The sequence below is a fragment of the Oncorhynchus gorbuscha genome, linkage group LG09 (genome assembly GCF_021184085.1).
Source record: "Oncorhynchus gorbuscha isolate QuinsamMale2020 ecotype Even-year linkage group LG09, OgorEven_v1.0, whole genome shotgun sequence".
Classification (NCBI taxonomy): Eukaryota; Metazoa; Chordata; class Actinopteri; order Salmoniformes; family Salmonidae; genus Oncorhynchus; species Oncorhynchus gorbuscha.
Window position 1 is genome coordinate 57,476,811 of NC_060181.1, and position 20,214 is coordinate 57,497,024.

The 20,214-nt window shown below is 41.9% G+C and overlaps 1 protein-coding gene across 3 annotated transcripts in view; it reads right to left on the bottom strand.

The window, feature by feature from the left end:
* The window catches only part of LOC124043815 (pre-mRNA-processing factor 40 homolog A-like), a 38,125-nt gene extending 18,528 nt beyond the window's left edge, over positions 1 to 19,597 (bottom strand). For 2 of the 3 annotated variants that reach the window (XM_046362807.1, XM_046362806.1), the window contains exons 1-14: positions 19,478 to 19,555; positions 18,402 to 18,479; positions 18,148 to 18,291; positions 11,952 to 12,035; positions 9,686 to 9,704; positions 9,575 to 9,597; positions 9,433 to 9,474; positions 8,858 to 8,968; positions 8,512 to 8,632; positions 6,544 to 6,568; positions 6,010 to 6,234; positions 5,707 to 5,812; positions 4,541 to 4,605; positions 4,275 to 4,439 (exon numbers count right to left, since the gene is read on the bottom strand). In XM_046362807.1, coding sequence (XP_046218763.1) covers positions 4,275 to 4,439; positions 4,541 to 4,605; positions 5,707 to 5,812; positions 6,010 to 6,234; positions 6,544 to 6,568; positions 8,512 to 8,632; positions 8,858 to 8,968; positions 9,433 to 9,474; positions 9,575 to 9,597; positions 9,686 to 9,704; positions 11,952 to 12,035; positions 18,148 to 18,291; positions 18,402 to 18,479; positions 19,478 to 19,480 — 1,211 coding nt within the window. In that variant the 5' untranslated portion in view covers positions 19,481 to 19,555. Of the gene's footprint in view, positions 1 to 4,274; positions 4,440 to 4,540; positions 4,606 to 5,706; positions 5,813 to 6,009; positions 6,235 to 6,543; positions 6,569 to 8,511; positions 8,633 to 8,857; positions 8,969 to 9,432; positions 9,475 to 9,574; positions 9,598 to 9,685; positions 9,705 to 11,951; positions 12,036 to 18,147; positions 18,292 to 18,401; positions 18,480 to 19,477 lie in introns of all 3 variants that reach the window. The other variant, XM_046362808.1, reaches the window with a different exon arrangement.
* Positions 19,598 to 20,214: the final 617 nt, after the last annotated feature.

A 20,214-nucleotide genomic window follows, 5' to 3' on the forward strand; every position in this document is an offset into this window, starting at 1 on the left:
AACAAGGCAAAATAGAAATAGGCCTATAACAATTAGGATCAGCTTGATCTCCCTCTTTAAATAAAGGACGAACTGTGGCTGCCTTCCAAGCAATGGGAACCTCCCCAAAAAGCAAAGACAGGTTAAAAAGGTCAGAGATAGGCTTGGCAATGATAGGGGCAGCAACCTTAAAGAAGAAAGGGTGTAAACCATCTGACCCAGATGTTTTTTTTGGGGTCAAGTTTCAGGACTTCCTTTAGCACCTCGGACTCAGTGACCGTCTGCAGGGAGAAACTTTGTAGCGGGGCAGGAGAAAAAGAGAGGAGACACATCGGGGATAGTCACATTAGAAGGGCTGGGAGATGAGGAAATGTTGGACGGGCAAGGAGGCATGGCTGAGTCAAAAAGGAATCCTGACTTAATAAAGTGGTGATTAAAGATCTCAGCCATGTGCTTCTTGTCAGTAACAATCACATCATCAACATTAAGGGACATGGGCAGCTGTGAGGAGGGGGGTTTATTCTCCAGGTCTTTAACCGTTTTCCAGAATTTCTTGGGGTTAGACCCACAGAGAGAGAACTGCTCCTTGAAGTAACTAAACTAAGGTTTTTTAGCAAGCGTCTATGACAAATTAGGACAGGTCGTTTCACTGAGCAGCCATTACAAACACAGGCTGTAAAACAGTGATCACTAAGGTCATTACAGAAAACGCCAGACTGATTTGTGAGGATAGCAGAGGAGAGTAGCCTTTTCTGGGTGTTTGGGATTGGTAATAATCTGAGAAACATTTAGGGAGTCTCATTGCTTTAGGACTTGGTCAGGTGGTTTAAGCATTTCCCAGTTTCGGTCACCTAGCAAGACAAATTCAGACTTATTATAAGGGGCCAGGAGAGAGCTTAGGGCATTTAGGGTACAGGCCGGTGCTGATGGAGGACGATAGCACCCAGCAACAGTCAACAAAGAGATATTTGAAAGTTTAATTCTTGGGGACAGATTTGGTGGAGACAACCGAGCACTGAAGGTGATCCTTGGTAAAGATTGCCACTTGATCGGACTTGCCGAAGAAGGTTATGTCCAGAAAGGTTAACATCTGTATTCAAAACGCTCTTCCTTAACCATGTCTCAGTAATGACCAACACATCTGGATTGGAGCTGTGAACCAACACTTTCAATTGATCCATTTTAGGTAATAAGCTTCTCGTGTTAACGTGCAGAAAGCCCAGGCTTTTTACAAGAGCAGAAATCAGTGAAGCAGATATCAGAGCACAAGTCACAATTAGGGCTAGCAACTATAGATGGGCCAGGGTGTACATGCACATTTCCAGATATCATCAACAGTAATACAATCATGGCACGGCATAGTACAGGGAGAGCTCTGCCGTGCTAATTTATGACATCTGAATGTGCATCAGATGGCAACAAGATAATATTGTACAGCAATTTCATAAGGTAAGATGAATACAAAGACGGCGAGAGATGGTTAGAATGAGATGGGAGGCCAAAGCCAGAGTCCCGAGTGTGGGAACAAACAGTCTGTCCCACGGTCAGGTAAAGAAAGTTCGTAGTCAACAAAGCATGCAGGAGTCACGAGGCAAATAGCAAAATACACAAGAAAAAAATCTAATTTATAACGACTTGGGGCTAGTCATTGTAAGTTCAGAGTCACTCGCCCCAACAGTGCTGGAGGCGAGCGAAAGCTCGGGAGAGAGGACGGGGCAACCAGGGGAGACGGTGAACAGATTTGCAGGTGGAATCCAAGCAGCAGTGAAGCAGGCAAATGGAGTAGGTGTCAAACCCACCTGGGAAAAGCTTTTATTTCTGGAGGCAGATTTGAGGAAAATGGCAGTCTCTGAACAGCAGGAGGGGACTTCAAGACCTCTGGGTTTCGGTGGGGTAGTCTGCCATTTGTCGGGCTCAAAGGCTTCGACGCCTCTCGCTTCACACGTCAGTTGAATTTCTTAGTCCTCGCAAGCTTGGTAGCTTTCAGTCCATATAAAGTCAAATATATCCTTGTAATGTATTTTTCTTGGCTTTTGAAAGTAAAAAATAGCTTCAGACTAAACATTACTCACTCAGCTCCAGGTTGGATGTTGTTTTCAGGTTTCTGTTTGTTTCCCAGAGAATTTACTGTGTAGTTTGGGAATAATAATCCTTGGGTGTAGGAAGCATTCCAGATGATTCCAGGTAATTCCATCCAAAATCAGGTTGTAGGTTTGGAGTTTTGATTTGGAGTGAAGGTTATGTTGTTTAGGGTAGCATTCTGTATAAGTCCCTGCCAAAAAAATCTAAGTTTGTCTAACTCTAAATCTTTTTTTCCTTTAAACATGCTGAAAATTGTGGGATGCTCATCTGCTCATGACCTCCCGCTCTCGATAAAAATAAATAAAATGCCATGCATGACAAATAGGGTTTGCGAAATTCCGCTAACTTCAGATATCCCGTTTGCAAGATTGCCAAAATCATTAAGGAATAAGTTGGAAATCCAGACTCCAAATGCAATGACACTTTGCGCCCCACGGGGGCAGCATTACACAAGCTAAAACCATCACTATTGCTGCTCGCCCAGCTCAAAGCACTGCTGCTATTGTTGGAGACGATTACAATTGTCCAAAAAAAGGACCATTTGAATTTAAACTTTTACAAGACATAACATTTGCCTACAATTCTTCATGAGAAGAAACGTAGATTCAAAATACGTCACAACGCGGTGAAACCATATCAAGTTCCTCATCTCCACGCTACCAGGGAGGCCAGCAGAGTAGTAGTATTTCTGGAATGAGTGAGTCCTAAAAACATGAAAAGGAATAAAGACACAGTCTGACGACCCTGATGTCACCCCCCCCCCCCCCCGTCTTAAGCCAGGCCAGCGTGCGCACAAACTGGCTGGTTGTCAAGGTCAATCACTTCGCCTGGAGCCATGTCAGTGCCTTTCACACCCAGGAAGACAGACAGGAGAGGGGTAGGGGGGGAGAGCGAGCAAGTAGGGGGAGAGAGAGCGAGAGCCTGCATGGTAATGTGGTGGATTCACATGCAGGGGAAGTCAAAATGCTACAACCTATCTGATAAAGCAATGTTTCGTTTTAGGGATGGATGGGGAAGTTCAGAAGCCAATCTGCCTGTGAGTTAATCAGTCTGTGTACTACTAGTGTTTACTCATCTATTAGGGTTTGTCAGGCGGCAGGTAGCCTAGGGCCAGTAACCGAAAGGTCGCTGGTTCGAATACCCGGGCCGAAGAGGGGGAAACATCTGTGGATGTGCCCTTGAGCAAGGCACTTAAACCCTCATTTGCTCCAGGGGCGCCATACTACTATGGCTGAGCCTGTAAAAACAACACACTTCACTGCACCTATCCGGTGTACGTGACAATAAAAAATGTTTTCCCCCTGCTAATAATAAGTCTGGGATGGCTAGATATGGGCCATGGACTGGCCACAACAACTGCACAACAGAATGGTCAGCGTCAAAGATTAAGTGGGGGTATATTATTGGTACTCTGGGCATATAATTAAGCAATGGGGCACCTCTTGGGTTTGTGGTATATGCTCAATATACCACTGCTACGGGCTGTTGGGCGCGACGCAATGAGGAGTGCCTGGATACAGTCCTTAGCTGTAGTATATTGGCCATATACTACAAACCTCCAAGGTGCCTTATTGCTATTATTATTTTACCTTTATTTAAATAGGCAAGTCAGTTAAGAACAAATTCTTATTTACAATGGCAGCCTACTCCGGCGTGACGCTGGGCCAATTGTCCTATGGGACTCCCAATCGCGGTCGGTTGTGATACAGCCTGGAATCGAACCAGGGTCTGCAGTGACGCCTCTAGCACTGAGATGCAGTGCTACGCCACTCAAACCTAGTTATAAACTGGTTACCAATGAAATTCGAAGAGTAAAGAAAATATGTTTTGTCATACCCGTGGTATACGTCCTGATATACCACGGCTGTCAGCCAATCAGCATTCAGGGTTCGATCCACCCAGTTTATAATGCTCCGTGCCTGAGAACAGCACTTAGCCGTGGTATATTGGCCCTATATCACACTCCCTCTGGCCTTATTGCTTAAACAACTTGATTTTTTTAACTACAATTTTATATTGATCATCTCAATATCTCCACATATTAGCAACTCTAGGAAGCACATATCAATGACAGAAATGTAGAAGTATAAAGACTGAGGCCTGCATCCCAACTGGCACCATATGCTTATGGGCCCTGGTCAAAAGCAGCACATTATATAGGGAATAGGGTACCATTTGGGACGCACCTTGACCTGACCAAGAAAGGTACTTACTTATATCTGGTTGTAGATGTCATTTTCTCGTGGTTTTCCAAAAATCGCTGATACATTTCCTTGGATTCCTTGTACTTGATCCTAGTCTCCTCCTTCTCCTCTTTCTCCGTCTGCACCTTGTAAGCATTGAAGGCCTGCTTTTTCTCACTTAACTTCGGCAGAGCACTTCAAATGAGAAATAGGGACAAACAGCTGGTTAGAGACGTTGTTTAATATTCATGGACGAACATTAGCATTATCAGAAAACTGAGGAAGTTGGTGGATACCTGTAGCGTGGGTCATTGATGATCATTTTCATGGCTTGTTCCCAAGACGCATTGGATGAAACGCCCTGACATGTAGAAAGAGTATATCGAGCATTAAGATTTGAATGAAAAATATCAAGTATTCTAGTCAACACAAATCAACCCAGCTGTATAATCTGCATCACAGCTCATATATAGCAAAACTGTGTAAGAGGACAGCTCACATTTCCATCAACAGTAAACAATAGATTATGCTGGGAGTAGCCTATGTATTGAATCTATGCACCCGTGTAGAGGAACCCGTATGCCTGTGTAGCCTATCTGAAAGATGCAACAATGAGCGGTGATGCAATTCTCTGGCTTGTTCCAGGCACGGCGATTCATTTTCCTTAATTACTAATAGTTGCTATGGTTACTTTTTGTCCATCTGTCTCCAAGAGACACACCCTATTCCCTATATAAATGCACTAGTTAGGCTACAGGCCCTGGTCAAAAGTAGCGCACTAAACTGGGAATAGACTGTTATTTCAAAACGCAACCAGAGTTATTCTAATCCAGTGGAGCATGTCAACCTCCGCTGTCCTAATCCGGACACGTGCTTTCACCCAATAACGCCAATCACAAAGACAGAGCCATCAAGAGCTCGCAGGGAAATGGCAAGGAGCAATCTCAGAGGCGAGCGTTGTGTGCCAAATTAAAAGTACCTAAATATAGCTACGCCGAGCCACCTTGGTCAAAAACAACACATCCGTCGCCACAATGGCAACAGGAGGAGCGGCGAGGCTTAGCAATCACGCGAAAGACCCGGAGAGTGCTCACGCTGAGCGAGATGGATTAATTAGAGTCCAAGAGGGCCATTTTGGTAAACAATCTTTAGGTCGGGAGGACACTCCAGCTTTATTACAGTCAAGTCATAGCGCGTTGAGCACCTTATTTACAAGCCCAGTGAAAGTGCTTCTCAGACAGAAGTGTGTGGGTGTGATTCATGATGACGGCTAGCTAGCAGAGCTGCGGGGCTTCATGGACACAGTCGATGACCGTTCTTTGCCTTTATGTGCTCGTTGTATTGATGTAATGTTCAGATTGTAATTTCGAAACGATCATTGAGATGATGCATGCTGATGATTCACGCAGGAGCCCCGACTGAGGAGCCGGGGAATAATGAAAACCCATCCCGGAAGGCTCACCTTCTCCTTCAGGAGCTCTTTGAAGGCCAGCTTGGCCTCTTCTTTCGTGTTCCACTTGTACGTTTTCTTCACCAGCTCTGGCCTCTCCTCTTTTGAGGCGTCATTACTAAAGAAAAGAAAGACAGAAAGGAAAGAGAAAGACCTTACCATTGTCCTAAGATAAAAACAAAATCATGTTTTTGGTAGGGAAATAGGTAAACGGGCCCGTGCTTTCTTGCTATTCCTGGTGAGTTCATTGTAAGCCTGTGCTGAGTGCCTGTCTCTAAACTCTCTGGGGTTAAAGGGTCTGTCTGTAGTACCAACCTGGCTGAGGCCTCCATGCCGGCCAAGTCCTCTGTGGAGTTGACAGGCGAGTCAGCGTTGACCTCAGCTACAAGCATGGGCACCAGGGACATCTGTTCCACTGAGACGGTTGGAGCTGGCCTCATGGCCGGCATTTCCATCATCATGGTCGCCATCGAAGCAGCGCTGTCGAGCTGAAGGTTGGGGGTGATGATGACAGTGCCAGGAGCACATACCTCCGCCATCCTATAATCAGTTTGGTTGTTATTGACGGTGGACCTTCATACAGCATCATCCACCATGTTGTTGTTAGACATAACAGCAGAGTGCCTCTCAAATATGTCAAAAAGAATCAGGTCATTCCATTCACACATCTGTAAATAATAGATCAAAATATTAAAAAGGATATGTTTTTTTAAAATCATTTGATGAAGGTAATGTGTTCCGTCATCTACAAAGATCTTTTATGCTCTAAAAGGTAATTGGCTGTGATACAAAGTAAAATGCTTTGGCGACAAAGTTTGTTGAGCACTGGTAATAATAAGCAGCTCTTACCCATTCTCCTCAGCTTTTATCATGGCTAAAAAAGAAGAAACGCATGTTAACAATGCCTACGCAGGATATTTTTAGGAACAAATTTGGCATTAAGAGGAGTTTGTGCAAAGTGCTGGCTGATCTATCATTACCAATAGCTGTTTATATCCATTGATGACACTGCTACCATTTACACTGGCCTAGATGATGAGTAAATGCTTCACCTGGCCAGGGCCCGTATTCACAAAGCGTCTTATGAGTAGAAAATTGGTCGTAAGTGCTGAGAAGAGACATTTTACTCCTACTCTTATGGGTAGGAGTAAGTGTCACACCTAGTTGACAGATATTTAGGACACCTCGTGAGCTGTCCTAACCAGTTACAGCAGGCGCCTTGATAATAGAAAAGTGCAGCAAGTCAATGGTTTCTGCCCCACACGCAATTGCTTTGGATTTGCTAAAAATAAAATGTTTTGATATTTCTAAATATTTTCTATTAGTTATTTAAATGTAACCTTTATTTAATGGCTCTTTGCTATGAGACTCAAAATTGAGGTGCATTCTGTTTCCATTGATCATCCTTAAGATGTTTCTACAACTTGATTGGAGTCTTCCTTCAATTGTCGGGACATGATTTGGGAAGGCACACACCTGTCTATATAATGTTGACAGTGCATGTCAGAGCAAAAACCAAGCCATGAGGTCTAAGGAATTGTCCATAGAGCTCAGAGACAGGATTATGTCGAGGCACTGATCTGGGGAAGAATACAAAAACATTTCTGCAGCATTGAAGGTCCCCAAGAACACAGTGGCCTCCATAATTCTTAAATGGAAGAAGTTTAGAACCACCAAGACTCTTCCTAGAGCTGGCTGCCCGGGGGAGAAGGGCATTGGTCAGGGAGGTGACCAAGCACCCAATGCAATGGTCCCTCTAACAGAGCTCCAGTGTTTCACTGTGGAGATGGGAGAACCTTCCAGAAGGACAACCATCTCTGCAGCACTCCACCAATCAGGACTTTATGGCAGTGGCCAGACGGAAGCCACACCTCAGTAAGAGGCACATGACAGCCTGCTTGGAGTTTGCTAAAAGGCACCCAAAGGACTCTCAGTCCATGAGAAACAAGATTCTCTGTTCTGATGAAACCAAGACTGAACTCTTTGGACTGAATGCCAAGTGTTACATCTGGAAGAAACTTGGCACCATCCCTACGGTGAAGCATGGCCGTGCCAACATCATGCTGTGGGGATATCTTTCAGTAGCAGGGACTGGGAGACTAGTCAAAATCGAAGCAAAGATGAAAGGAGCAAAGTACAGAGAGTTCCTTGATGAAAACCTGCTCAAAAACCTGCTCAGGACCTCAGACCGGGGTGAAGGTTAACCTTCCAACAGGACAATGACCCTAAGCACACAGTCAAGACAACACCGGAGAAGTCTCTGAATGTCCTTGAGTGGCCCAGCCAGTGCCCGGAGATGAACCTTATCGAACATCTCTGGAGAGACCCGAGAATAGCTGTGCAGCAACACTTTCCCAAATGTACTGTACATGCGACAGTATCTCTAGCGCTTTTGACAATGATTTCACAAGGCCAATTTCACATGATATGCCTAATACTTATAACCACTAGGCTAAAAAACACTTAACATTGCAATGTTTGATGTACAGTCACATTCACTGTGGTTGTCTGAAGTGTGCTATAGAGTTTACAGCTGGCGATGCCTCATCTCGATTGGTTCACCATCATTTGCAACAATGTCAATGAGCGTTCTCACAATCTTTGCGGTACCTCAAAATATTGTGGAAATCAGCTGAGAAACTTTTAGGAGTTGATGTTTCACCTGGCTCAGAGTTTGTCTGGGCAGTGTCTTAACATCATCCTAAAACCTACACTGAGCTGGGAGCTTTTTTGTTTTTAAACAGGTTTACGGGCGGATACGGGCCCAGTCCGCTACAGTAGAGTAGAGTAGAAAAGGATCATTAATGCCCGGCTCACCTTCCAGATCTTCAAGCTCTTTGGGTTTGGTCCACCGGGACTCCTTAGTGTGGGAGTTGTAGTAGTACGCCTTCCCATTGTCTGATTTGTACTCCTTCCATTGGCATTTAGACAGCATTTGCTGCAAAACACAAAGCGAAAACAGTACATCTAGACACGCTCCACAATACAGTGGGGACAAATTGTGGCAGCAGCTAGAGTCTGGGAATGGCCTGTACTGTTAATGCAAAAACAGTGTGGTTGTGTGTCCCAAACGGCACCCTTTCCCTATATAGCACACTACTTTTGACCAGAGCTCTATGGGAATAGGGTGTCATTTGGGACGCAGACATGTGTGGGGCCTTACTTCTGCAGGAGATTTCAGGTCGTCTGGCTTTTCCCAGGAAGACTGCTTGGTCTCTGTGTTGTAGTAGTAGGTCTTCTCATCCAGGGACTTATGTTCTGTCCACACAGACTTCTGAGGATGACAACACTTTGCCTTAAGCACACGACAACAGGAGGCACTGTGATACAAATTCTACATTTCCATGGAAATTATTATACTTCAAAAAGCCTTAAGCAAGCAGTAAGTGTGAAAGTTTTTAAAGGAAAGAGTCGCCCATTGAGTGTTTTATCATTTTTTTGTGGATCTCTGAGTGATGTTTCATCGATTCCCAGGATAATTTCATGTTTATCTGAGCTATTCATATTATGCAAAACTTGTCATAAACGTCTGAATTTTCTCTGATAATAGCTCTGATATACACGAAAACATGAAATGACCCCGGGAATCGACAGAACATCGCGCAGAGCCGCACAAAAACAATATAACATTCAAAATGGGTGAGTCTTTCCTTTAAGGCTATATCTTCAGACAGAAAACAATAGTTCATTTGAGGTCAGGAAGAGTAAAGGCTTCCACTTAAAGACATGTTCACTAACATTCTTTGGTTGGTCATCCCGTGGCGAGCCATTTGTGGTACCCTGTTGAACAACAGATATATTATAGTAGGGTCGGTAATTTATATAGTGCTAGAATCATTACACTAAATGAACTTATCCACAAAAAATAGGTTGTACTTACAACTGTTCCAGGCATAGCGATGACTATAAAAAAACAACGCAGTAATTAAAATGAATTAAAATCACTCAAATTATATATTTTTTTTTCAAGAATATGTTGTTTCAGCCTTACCAGTTGTGTCCACTCCAGGCTGTGGAAGAGATATCTTCATTAGTTAACAAAATTATTATGACCCAAATTTGCTCATTAAAGGAAAACTGCACTTCCTGGTGTGGTTTCATGTGGGTGTCTCGTGTGTGTGTGTGTGTGTGTGTGTTCGCAGGTAGAAAGAGTTAACTGAATTGCTTAGATAATTTGCTTCAGCCGGATGGTCTGAAGCAAAGTTGTTTTGACTTTGAATAGCCTCTCTCTGGGGCTAGTTAAGGGGCCGTCAATAAATTACACAATGTAAATGAGACAATATTTGTGTGGCACACCTTTTAGTTGTCATTAAATGCTTTCAATAGATGCATATGTATTTCTACAATATATAGTTTATAGTTGAGTCATCTCTCGTTCCATTGCTTTTCTACAGACAATGGAATTCTCCGGTTGGAACATTATTGAACATTTATGATTAAAAACATCCTAAAGATTGATTCTATACTTAGTTTGACAAGTTTCTTCGACCTGTAATATAACTTTTGAACTTTTCATCCGACTGGACCTGAACGCGATTTTGGATTTGTTTACCAAAACGCCCTAACAAAAGAAGCTATTGGACATAAATGGACATAAATTATGGACATTATCGAACAAAACAAGCATTTATTGTGGAACTGTGATCCTGGGAGTGCATTCTGATGAAGATCAAAAGGTAAGTGAATACTTATAATGCTATTTATGAATAATGTTGACTTACCCGACATGGCAGATATTTCTCTGGCTGGTTTGGGCTCTGAGCGCCGTTCTCAGATTATGCTTTTTCCGTAAAGTATTTTTGAAATATGACACAACGTTTGCATTAAGGAGAAGTTTATCTAAAGTTCCATGCATAACACTTGAATTTTAATCAACATTTATAATGAGTATTTCTGTGAATTCATGTGGCTCTCTGCAATATCACTGCATGTTTTGAAACTACTGAACATAACAAGCCAAATAAGATTTTTGGATATAAATATGAACTTTACCGAACAAAACATACATGTGTTGTGAAACATGAAGTCCAATGAGTGTCATCTGCTGAAAACCATCAAAGGTTAGTGATTCATTTTTTTTCTATTTGTGCTTTTTGTGACTCCTCTCTTTGGCTGGAAAAATGGCGGGGTTTTTCTGTGAGTTGGTGGTGACCTAACATAATCATTTGTGGAGCTTTCGCTGTAAAGCATTTTTTAAATCAGACACTGTGGCTGCATTAACGAGAATTATATCTTTAAAATTGTGCCTAATACTTGTATGAGAAATTTGATTTATGATATTTCTGTTGATTTGTATTTGCACCCTGCAATTTCATTGGCTGTTGGCGAGGGGTTCCGCTAGCGGAACTGGGTTGGATGATTACTTGTAATGGATGATTACTTGTGTGCTGCCAGCTGTGGGCAGAATTGAAACCAACCCAACCTTAATTTACATTGTTATGCAGTCACAACTACAAGACTTTATGAACTAAATTATCCTATTTACACTTTGTAGTACATTTTTACTGTATAATAAAATGTTAGAATCATTGACGCCACATTGGTTTTTAGTAGCAGTTGCTCTTTAACACAACACGGTACCTTTGAGCTTCTAACATGAATACAAACTTCTCTCCAGCCTTGATGCATCCCAGTTGACAAGTGAAACATTTATTTGGCAGGCAAGTGCATCGAGTTAAACAGCTGGCTGCTGTCGAAAGCAAAACAGACTAAAATGTAGAGAACCCTTTCATAACTCACTCAACCATCTACTGGAGGAGGAAATGTTCCATTAAACAAGGTGCTTTTTTCTTGGACTTTTCTCCAATTTAAGATTGAAATGATCTTGTCCCTTAATGTCTACTGAGATACAAATGGTATTTGTTTGAGATAGCATTGATCCAAAGTAAACAAACAGAAATACTTTTCCTAACACAACACCAAATGATCATTTGATAATAGATTATTGTGGCAGGAATACAAGAGAACCAATGTGTTATTGTCTTAAACGAAGAAATAAAGTGTACACATAGATTCAAAGAAGAAAATAAGTTGCCTAATTACATTTTTATAACGAGGAGTGTATACTTAATATGGAGATGGGATGTACACATTCAGGTTGTGTGATGCATATTTTAATCCCTCTATATTGGTGGCCTATGTCTATATTGGTAAGTGTTCCTACACTTTGCCGTGTTAGTTATGCTAATGTCAGTCGTGACAGCTTGCGGGCTCTATTTTTAAAGTGTGAAGCAGAACAGTAAGGCGAGTCAGTTTACCGGTCCTGTTGGCTGCATCGTCGCAGCTGGCATGCGAGGTGGCATCATCATCCCGGGCATCATAGGTGGCATCATGCCTGGCATCTAATAAAAGAGTACCATGAAATATTCATCTGACCCGTTCATTTCCCTCCCGCCAGGCGCACGCTGGGTATTAATACACAGTGAGAGACGCCGTGGCGGGGTGAGAGCGACTGACAGTCTTTTACAAAGCGAATCGAGCTTCGGCTTGTACTCTGAAGCGGTGACGCTACAATCTGCAGCTCCTCGCCACCTCCTGAGCCCCATTTCTCAGTCAGGCAGCCGGATCACACAGCCTTTTCTTCCGGATAATGCAATCGCAAATGATGACCAAAGTGATTGAAATATTTGGCACCATTTCTAAGACTTAGTATAGTCTTAATCATTTTACTAAAAGCAAAAAAGTATTGTCAGCCACCAATTGTGCAAGTTCTCCCACTTAAAAAGATGAGGCCTGTAATTTTCATCATAGGTACACTTCAACTATGACAGACAAAATGAGAAAAAAAATCCAGAAAATCACATTGTAGGATTTTTCATTAAATGATTTGCAAATTATGGTGGAAAATAAGTACCGTAATTTCCGGACTATAAGCCGCTACTTTATTCCCACACTTTGAACCTCGTGGTTTACACAATGACGCGGCTAATTTATGGATTTTTCCCGCTTTCACAAGATTCATGACGCCAAAAAACTGAGCACCGTCACATAATGTGACGTAAATCGAGCGCGCTCAAACTTCCCATCATTCTGATTACGGTAGTAATTGTCATCCTCATCATGGCAAAGACACGGAGAAATGCATATGATGCAGCTTTCAAGTTGAAGGCGATAAATCTGGCTGTTGGAAAAGGAAATAAGAGCTGCTGCATGGGAGCTTGGCCTTAATGAGTCAATGATAAGACGTTTGAAACAGCAGCGTGAGGAACTGACTCAGTGCAGAAAGACAACAAAAGCTTTCAGAGGGAAGAAAAGCAGATGGCCCAAAGTATTTGCAGCCACTCGACATCAGTGTAAATTGTGCATTTAAGGTGGCGCTCCTTGGTCAGTGGGAGGCTTGGATGACAAGTGGGGAGAAATCCTTCACTAAAACGGGCTGCAGGCAAAGAGCATCTTATGGTCAAGTCTGCCAGTGGGTCCTGACAGCGTGGAGCATTGTCAAAAAATCCACCATCATCAACGGGTTTCGAAAGGCTGGACTGCTGCGTGTTGAAGGGGCAGCATGAGCTCAGCGGGGTATTTGCCTCCGGATGAAAGTGACGAGAGCGACAATGAAAACGATCCAACATCGGACGAAGCAATTCTGAGGCTATTCAACTCCGACACCGAAGGAGATGACTTCAGTGGTTTCAGTGCACAGGAGGAGGAAGATAGTGACCAATGACTTTCTTGGTAGTCTTCTGTTTTAATTTTTGTTACAAGCCGTGTTTCGTTAAAGCCTATTTATTTTTGTTACAAGCCGTGTTTCGTTTAAAGGCTGTGTAAAGTTCATTTATTTCAATGTACCGGTAGGCACCTGCGGCTTATAGACATGTGGGGCTTATTTATGTACAAAATACATATTTGTTTAATAATTCAGTGGGTGCGGTTTATATTCAGGTGCGCTTAATAGTCCAGCAATTACGGTATTTGTTCAATAACAAAAGTTTCTCAATACTTTGTTATATACCGTTGGCAATGACAGAGGTCAAACGTTTTCTGTAAGTCTTCACAAAGTTATCACACACCGTTGCTGGTATTTTGGCCCATTCCTCCATGCAGATCTCCCCTAGAGCAGTGATGTTTTGGGGCTGTTGCTGGGCAACACGGACTTTCAACTCCCTCCAAAGATTTTCTATGAGGTTGAGATCTGGAGACTGGCTAGGCCACTCCAGGACCTTGAAATGCTTCTTACGAAGCCACTCCATTGCCCGGGCGGTGTGTTTGGGGTCATTGTCATGCTGAAAGACCCAGCCACGTTTCATCTTCAATGCCCTTGCTGATGGAAGGAGGTTTTCACGAGCTGACAAGGTACAAATCTGCCGTTCTGTCCCTGAACAGGCAGTTAACCCACTGTTCCTAGGCAGTCATTGAAAATAAGAATTTGTTCTTAACTGACTTGCCTAATTAAATAAAGGTAAAATAAAAATGTAAGATAAACTCAAAATCTCACGATACATGGCCCCATTCATTCTTTCCTTTACACGGATCAGTCATCCTGGACCCTTTGCAGAAAAACAGCCCCAAAGCATGCTGTTTCCACCCCATGCTTCACAGTAGGTATGGTGTTCTTTGGATGCAAGTCAGCATTCTGTGTTCTCCAAACAAGACGAGTTGAGTTTTTACCAAAAAGTTACATTTTGGTTTCATCTGATCATATGATATTCTCCCAATCTTCTTCTGGATCATCCAAATGCTCTCTAGCAAACTTCAGATGGGCCTGGACATGTACTGGCTTAAGCAGGGGACACGTCTGGCACTGCATGATTTTGAGTCCCTGGCGGCATAGTGCGTTACTGATATAGTAGGCTTTGTTACTTTGGTCCCAGCTCTCTGCAGGTCATTCACTAGGTCCTCCCGTGTGGTTCTGGGATTTTTGCTCACCGTTCTTGTGATCATTTTGACCCCACGGGGTGAGATCTTGCGTGGAGCCCCAGATCGAGGGAGATTATCAGTGGTCTTGTATGTCTTCCATTTCCTAATAATTGCTCCCACAGTTGATTTCTTCAAACCAAGCTGCTTACCTATTGCTGATTCAGTCTTCCCAGCCTGGTGCAGGTCTACAATTTTGTTTCTGGTGTCCTTTGACAGCTCTTTGGTCTTGGCCATAGTGGAGTTTGGAGTGTGACTGTTTGAGGTTGTGGAGAGGTGTCTTTTATACTGATAACAAGTTCAAACAGGTGCCATTAATACAGGTAACAAGTGGAGGACAGAGGAGCCTCTTAAAGAAGAAGTTACAGGTCTGTGAGAGACAGAAATCTTGCTTGTTTGTAGGTGACCAAATACTTATTTTCCACCATAATTTGCAAATAAATTCATTAAAAATCCTACAATGTGATTTTCTGGAAAAAAAATCTCATTTTGTCTGTCATAGTTGAAGTGTACCTATGATGAAAATTACAGGCCTCTCATCTTTTTAAGTGGGAGAACTTGCACAATTGGTGGCTGACTAAATACTTTTGCCCCACTGTACATAGCCTTGTCCTACAAACATATTTTTCTGCATAAGATCTTATTCTCTTCCAAACAGCAGAAATATGTCAAATACAGTTGAAGTCGGAAGTTCACATACATTTTGGTTAGAGTCATTAAAACTGTTTTCAACCACTCCACACATTTATTTTTAACAAACTATAGTTTTGGCAAGTCAGTTAAGACATCTATTTTACACAAGTAATTTTTCCAACAATTGTTTACAGTTATTTCACTGTATCACAATTCCAGTGGGACAGAAGTTTACATACACTAAGTTGACGGTGCCTTTAAACAGCTTTGAAAATTCCTGAAAATTATGTCATTACTTTAGAAGCTTTGGATAGGCTAATTGACATCATTTGGGTCAATTGGAGGTGTACCTGTGGATGTATTTCAAGGCCTACCTTCTAACTCAGTGCCTCTTTGCTTGACATCATGGGAAAATCTAAAGAAATCACCCCCAGAAGACCCCAGAAAAAAATTGTGTAGACCTCCACAAGTCTTGTTAATTCTTTGGAAGCAATTTCCAAATACCTGAATGTACCACATTCATTTGTACACACAATAGTACACAAGTATAAACATCATGGGACCCGCAGTGGTCATACCGCTCAGGAAGGAGACGCGTTCTGTCTCTTAGAGATGAACATACTTTGGTGCGATAAGTGCAAATCAATCCCAGAACAATAGCAAAGGTCCCTGTGAAGATGCTGGAGGAAACAGGTACAAAAGTATCTATATCCACAGTAAAACGAGTCCTATATCAACATAACCTGAAAGGCCACTCAGCAAGGAAGAAGCCACTGCTCCAAACCCGCCATAAAAAAGAAAGACTACGGTTTGCAACTGCACATGGGGACAAAGATCGTACTTTTTGGAGAAATGGCCTCTGGGCTGATGAAACACAAATATAACTGTTTGGCCATAATGACCATCGTTATGTTTGGAGGAAAAGGGGGAGTCTTGCAAGCCGAAGAACACCATCCCAACCGTGATGCACGGGGGTGGCAGCATCATGTTGTGGGGGTGCTTTGCTGCAGGATGGACTGGTGCACTTCACAAAATAGATGGCTTCATGAGGGAGGAAAATGATGTGGATATATTGAAGCAACATCTCAAGAAATCAGTCAGAAAGTTCAAGTTTGGTCACAAATGAGTCTTCCAAATGGACAATGACCCCAAGCATACTTCCAAAGTTGTGGCAAAATGGCTTAAGGACAACAAAGTCAAGGTATTGGAGTGGGCCATCACAAAGCCCTGACCTCAATCCCATTGAACATTTGTGGGCAGAACTGAAAAGGCGTGTGTGAGCAAGGAGGCCTACAAACCTGACTCGGTTACACCAGCTCTGTCAGGCGGAATGGGCCAAAACTTATTGTGGCAAGCTTGTGGAAGGCTACCCAAAACATTTGACCCAAGTTAAACAATTTCAAGGCAATGCTACCAAATACTAATTGAGTGTATGTAAACTTCTGACCCACTGGGAATGTGATGAAATAAATAAAAGCTGAAATAAATCATTCTTGCTACTATTACTCTGACATTTCACATTCTTAAAATAAAGTGGTGATCCTAACTGACCCAAGAGAGGGAATTTTTTACTAGGATTAAATGTCAGGAATTGTGAAAATGTTTGTTTAAATGTATTTGGCTAAGGTGTATGTAAACTTCCGACTTCAAATGTATATAATATATAAGAATGATCTAGACATGTACATTTCTAATTCAGCCTGCATACAGTGCCTTCAGAAAGTATTCACACCCCTTGATATTTTCCACATTTTGTTGTGTTACAGCCTGAATTTAAAATGGGTTAAATTTAGATTGTGCCACTGATCTACACAAACAATAGCCCAGTGGAATAATGTTTATTTTCTTTTTTCTAATTCATAAAAAAATGTAAAGCTGAAATGTCTTGAGTCAATTATTATAAGTATTAAACTATCATGTTGCTAGCCCTGTAGCAGAGATGTGACCTCCCCCCTCCCTCTCTTTGTCAGGAGGGGGCAGTTTTGTGACTTTACAACGGTGTCATAAATTCCTGGCAGAGGCTCTCTTCTCCCTTGCAACATGCAGTGTTTTTTAAATATATTTTTTATTTTATTTTACCTTTATATAACTAGGCAAGTCAGTTAAGAACAAATTCTTATTTTCCATGACGGCCTAGGAACAGTGGGTTAACTGCCTGTTCAGGGGCAGATCGACAGATTTGTACCTTATCAGCTCGGGGATTTGAACTTGCAACATTCCGGTTACTAGTCAACGCTCTAACCACTAGGCTACCCTGCCGCCCGTGTCACAGTAAGACAAAGGGACTCTCCTGACAAATTCTCCTACCTCCCCAAATTGGAGAACTAAACATTATTCCTAATTTATAGAATGTGGAAACAGTCGGTGGAGAAGCCAGCTAAGACCCAGCCCGTTCTGACTCACGTGGGTGACCTCATGAAAAGACAATTCAGCCACATTACCCTAACTCTTTTATACATGTTCCTCAGTAGACGTCGACCAATTATGATTTTCCAAATATAGATATTAGTGTCCGTGTCATTAATTTAAAAATATATAATTTAAAAAAGAATATTCCACTTTGACATGAGTATTTTGAGTAGATCATAAACAAAGTTAAATTATATCCATTTTAATCCCAATTTGTAACATCAAATTTGGAAAAGGTAAAGAGGTGTGAATACTTTTTGAAGGTACTGTAACTGGAAAGTCAACCAAAGCTGATCCCACCCCAACGTTGTATTTTCTTGTTCTCAGGCCCAAATCAATAGGCTACCATTTACATTACATTACATTTAAGTCATTTAGCAGACGCTCTTATCCAGAGCGACTTACAAATGAAATTTGAACCATTACACGGGGCACATATTGGTGAGTTAGGTTGTTGAGCGCTAAACTGGAAAATTCCAACAAAGGAAAAATTATTAATCTGTAGGTCTAGCCTATGTTCTGGGACTCCAAGTGGACATCTAAGCTTGATAGTAGGCTCACCTGTCCCATGGGTGGCCCTCCCATTGGTGGCATCATGCCAGGTGGCATCATACCAGGTGGCATGGGAGCCATGTTGGGAGGCCTCTGTCCCATGGGTGGCATTCCCATTGGTGGATAATGAGGCGGCATTCCTGGTGGTCCCATCTAGACAGGAGAAAATTGAGAAACAAAGCTGTGAGATTCAACACACTCAATGTAACTTCATTTTGAGATGCCATTGGGAACACAGTGAAGATTTTCCAACACCAACTTACAAAAGGTGGTGGCATCCCTGAGGGTGGGACCCCAGCAAAAGAAGGTGCTTGGCTCTGGCCATTATTATCATCTGAAGACTGGACATGAACAAGAGGCCCAATACAGTTACTACTATAACTTTTATTTTAAGGCTCATATCTGTCCTTTACTGCTATGCACAGTAACATTTAACCGAGGCGTACTGATGTAGGGTACATAAAGACATTCTGATACAAGTACTGATATTGTACATTATATAAATAACTAGCTACATAACACATGCTGCTAGTATGTGCCATAACATCTTGCTACATTTGCCAAAAAAAAGAGAGTTGAATATGTCAGTGATCTCTGTTCTTGCTATTCTATCTACTCAATCATGTATCGTGATCTGGGAAAGGAGCGCGCCTACTTATTACATATTGGGCTAGGTAAGGAGCTGGCCCTGGACAGAACCAGGTTCGCATACTACGAACTAGTTAGCCTACTAGGCAACTACACAGACGCAGTTCTGTCCACGACTAGGTGTAGCTACCTAGAAGCTGAAGCGTCTGCTTGCCATTCTTTCACTGTCGATAGTAGGTACATTCAGTCATTCCTAACTAGATAGTTAGCTAAATGGCTATTTATCCATCAGCATACACAATGCGTACTTGCATCTTGTAGCTAACTTAGCTAGCTGTAAGCTTGTTAACTGGCAAAGTATATGGCTGCTGCTGCTACTACTACACGTGATTTGTTCACACCACATACGTCTAAGTCCTGCACATACAACATTATTAGGTCGCTAGCCACTTGCCTCGTTTAACTTTAACTTGCTAGCTTATGAAAAAGGTGTCCTTACAACAGCACGCTAACTTAAGCGGAATAGATGCTAGTTAGCTAACTGTTGGTTTAGCTAGCTACTAGCTAAGTTACCTAGCTGGCCGGCTAACAACATTGCAGTCAGAAACACACCAAAATAATTAAATACAGATAGCTATGTGGGTTATACCCATTCATAAAACAATTGTTTATGATAAACGCTTCATACAGTAGGCGATATAAATGAGTAGTAATACAACATTTGGCAATATTGTCAATACACTTTACTCACCATATTGACTTCACGATGCGCATCCAGCAGCCACGCTACAATAACGTGCAATCTGATTGGTTAGTTTGCTTCTGAATGAAAGGGCAAAGGTGAAGCAACGTTTGTGAAGACTGTCTGCCCACAGATTGCGCAAAAAGCTCTAACGCAATTTCGTGGCTAGAAAATACATTTTTATCAACTAAAAATACCTTACAAATCATCCATGATTGAACTAATAGCCGCATGTCTAAATGTCATGCCTTTTAAACCATGATGACCTCTTTATAAAAATAAAATAAATACATACACGCCCTTCACAAAATCATAACATTTGTGTTTCCTCAATTATGTGGACAAAACAAACAGTATCCTAAATGGAATTTATATTTATTTTATTTGACCGTTTTTAACAATGCAAGTCAGTGAAAAACAAATTCTTATTTACAATGATGGCCTACCAAAAGGGTGGATAAAGAAATAAATAAGATAAATAAATAAATATAATATAATATATATATAAATAAATAAAATATATATATATATATATATATACAAAACACACATCGTGACAAGAGAGACAACAGAACACTACATAAAGAGAGACCTATGATAACAACATAGCAAGACAGCAACACATGACAACACAGACTGGTAGCAACACAACAAGGCAGCAGCACAACACGGTAGCAGCACAACATGGTAGCAGCACAAAACATGGGACAAACATTATTGGGCACAGACAACAGCACAAAGGGCAA